This window comes from Amphimedon queenslandica, unplaced genomic scaffold (assembly GCF_000090795.2).
Source record: "Amphimedon queenslandica unplaced genomic scaffold, v1.1 AMPQUscaffold_7290_Cont20757, whole genome shotgun sequence".
NCBI classification, from domain to species: domain Eukaryota; kingdom Metazoa; phylum Porifera; class Demospongiae; order Haplosclerida; family Niphatidae; genus Amphimedon; species Amphimedon queenslandica.
Window position 1 is genome coordinate 1 of NW_003552424.1, and position 2,062 is coordinate 2,062.

A 2,062-nucleotide genomic window follows, 5' to 3' on the forward strand; every position below is an offset into this window, starting at 1 on the left:
TCAGGTCTTTCGCTCTCTCCGAACAAGAGGGTCCTATTTAGGTTATCCGCAGCTTGACTGCGTCTAGCAATATTACTACTGGAGGTACTAGAGTTACTTTGTAAAGACCTAGGAGAGATTAATGAGGATGATAATGACGATGATAATGAATAATGAAGATAATAATGATAGTTTTGATGGTGCTATCATCATATAGGGGAGTATTGGGTTCGGCTTGTGGCTAATCTTATCATTTCCTAATACAAGAACGGGCAGCAGCATGATGATGATGATAATAATTACAACTTTCTATTCCACTTTAATAAGTGTTAAATCAAATAGTATATCTACTAGAAGCCATAAATAACACACAAATACTATATATCAGCTCTTAAGCTACTCTGGACGGTTAGCTTCAAGAGCTAAGGTAGCAAAATGAAGGCAAACTTACATGTCGGCCAAATCGTGCTGTATTCCTCGGCCGGGAAGGATTTTAGTAATGTCTACTATTAAATGTTCTGTCGAAGTAGAGGAAGTAGATGATGAAGGGGAGGGAGCTCGCTTGTTTTTTGAAGACATCTATTCTAACAGGAAGGGATTGTGTGCCACTTCAACAAGAGAGCTGCAAAATTGCAAAATTGATGTAATAACCAGAAACCACGCCTTATATAATAACCTGTATGCGCACCACGTGAGTGTGTGGGCGATTTATTATAGGGCGCGTCTTCATATTCATAGCTATGCAAACACGCAGCGCAGTGCTCCATAGATGAGTGTTCCCACAGCGTACCTACGCGAAATGAATGCAGCAAGAACAAGAGCTATGAACTTGATAACGGTATCTTTTCCTCACCGTCCAGTGCAAGAGACAGCTATAGGAGCAGGTCGAGCTGCAGCCATCATTGCTGGTGATAGAGTCTGGTATAAGAATGATGAAGACTATCATCATTGCTTTTTGGTGGAACCTGAGCAAGAAGTGGGAACAGATTACTTTTACAGAAAAGAAAAAATGGTAAGTAAAATTGATTTTAGCACTCATTGCTATTGCCATTTTAGGTTGTATGTCACTGCAAAGTACCCAAAAACTGTGTTGTGTGATTTAATAGTACCACATTATTATTATACTTGAATTCATTTATTAAAATATTTCTGTATCAGTTTGTTTACTATCAAAACACATTGCTGCGCGCTTCCGGATGCTTACGAATTTTTCCCACGTGTTTCCTCGTGTGTAACCTGTATGCGCCCCCGTAGTTTTTGTACACGTCCGGACTTGAGATCGTAGATCTAGTTTGTATAAAGCACAACCGACAATATACGGAACCTCACTCTTTGACCACACCTAACATAATGGCTGAAATGTGCAGCAATTCTATTGATGGGGAAACTCTTGAAAAAGCAAGGAGAGAGCTGAATGAAGACCCAGACACTAGAGAGCAAGCAATTGCTGACTTTAGGGCAGCCATAGAAGAGAAAGAGAGTGAGTTAAAAGAAGCAAAACTCCATTTTTAATTAAAGACACACCCTTATTATTATTATTATTAATAACAGATGATCCAGAGTTAGAAGGTGTTGTGTTTGAAAGAAAGGATTCTCCTTTTCTCTTGCGGTTCCTCAGAGCAAAGAAGTTTGACCAGTCTCGTTCACTCTCCCTCTACATGAAATACCACACAATAAGGAGAGACTACGGAAAGATATTCAGTGAAGACGATTCATCATCCAACCTATCTCATATTCTTAGCAGTGGGGTACTGTATGTGTTGAATGGGAGGACAAGGAATGGAGAAAAGGTAGGGAATATTTTTAATATAGTAATTTTTTGTTGCATTGAAATTTTGCATTTATTGCCAGTTTCAATAGTCCATTATGCCATCAATAAATAATCTAAAAACTATCAATTTAAGGAATTGAATAATACTCTATTTTAGGTGGTATGCATTAGACCAGAGAAATGGGACATGGAGCAAGATCCAGCTGAACGAATGATAAGAACTGTCCTTTTAATTCTCGATAAACTACTGGAGGATGAAGAAACCCAAGTAGGAGAGAGAGAGGGAGTAATTGTGGACATTATTTTTATGCC

General features: G+C 38.7%; 1 protein-coding gene across 1 annotated transcript; it reads left to right on the forward strand.

The window, feature by feature from the left end:
• Nucleotides 1-1,186: 1,186 nt before the first annotated feature.
• Nucleotides 1,187-2,042, forward strand: LOC105315883 (alpha-tocopherol transfer protein-like; the record flags this gene model as incomplete). The annotated part of the gene is made up of 3 exons (XM_011410648.2): nucleotides 1,187-1,459; nucleotides 1,531-1,769; nucleotides 1,908-2,042. Coding segments are annotated over exons 1-3 (504 nt in total), but the record flags the coding sequence as incomplete, so codon positions are not given.
• Between the last annotated feature and the right edge of the window lie 20 nt (nucleotides 2,043-2,062).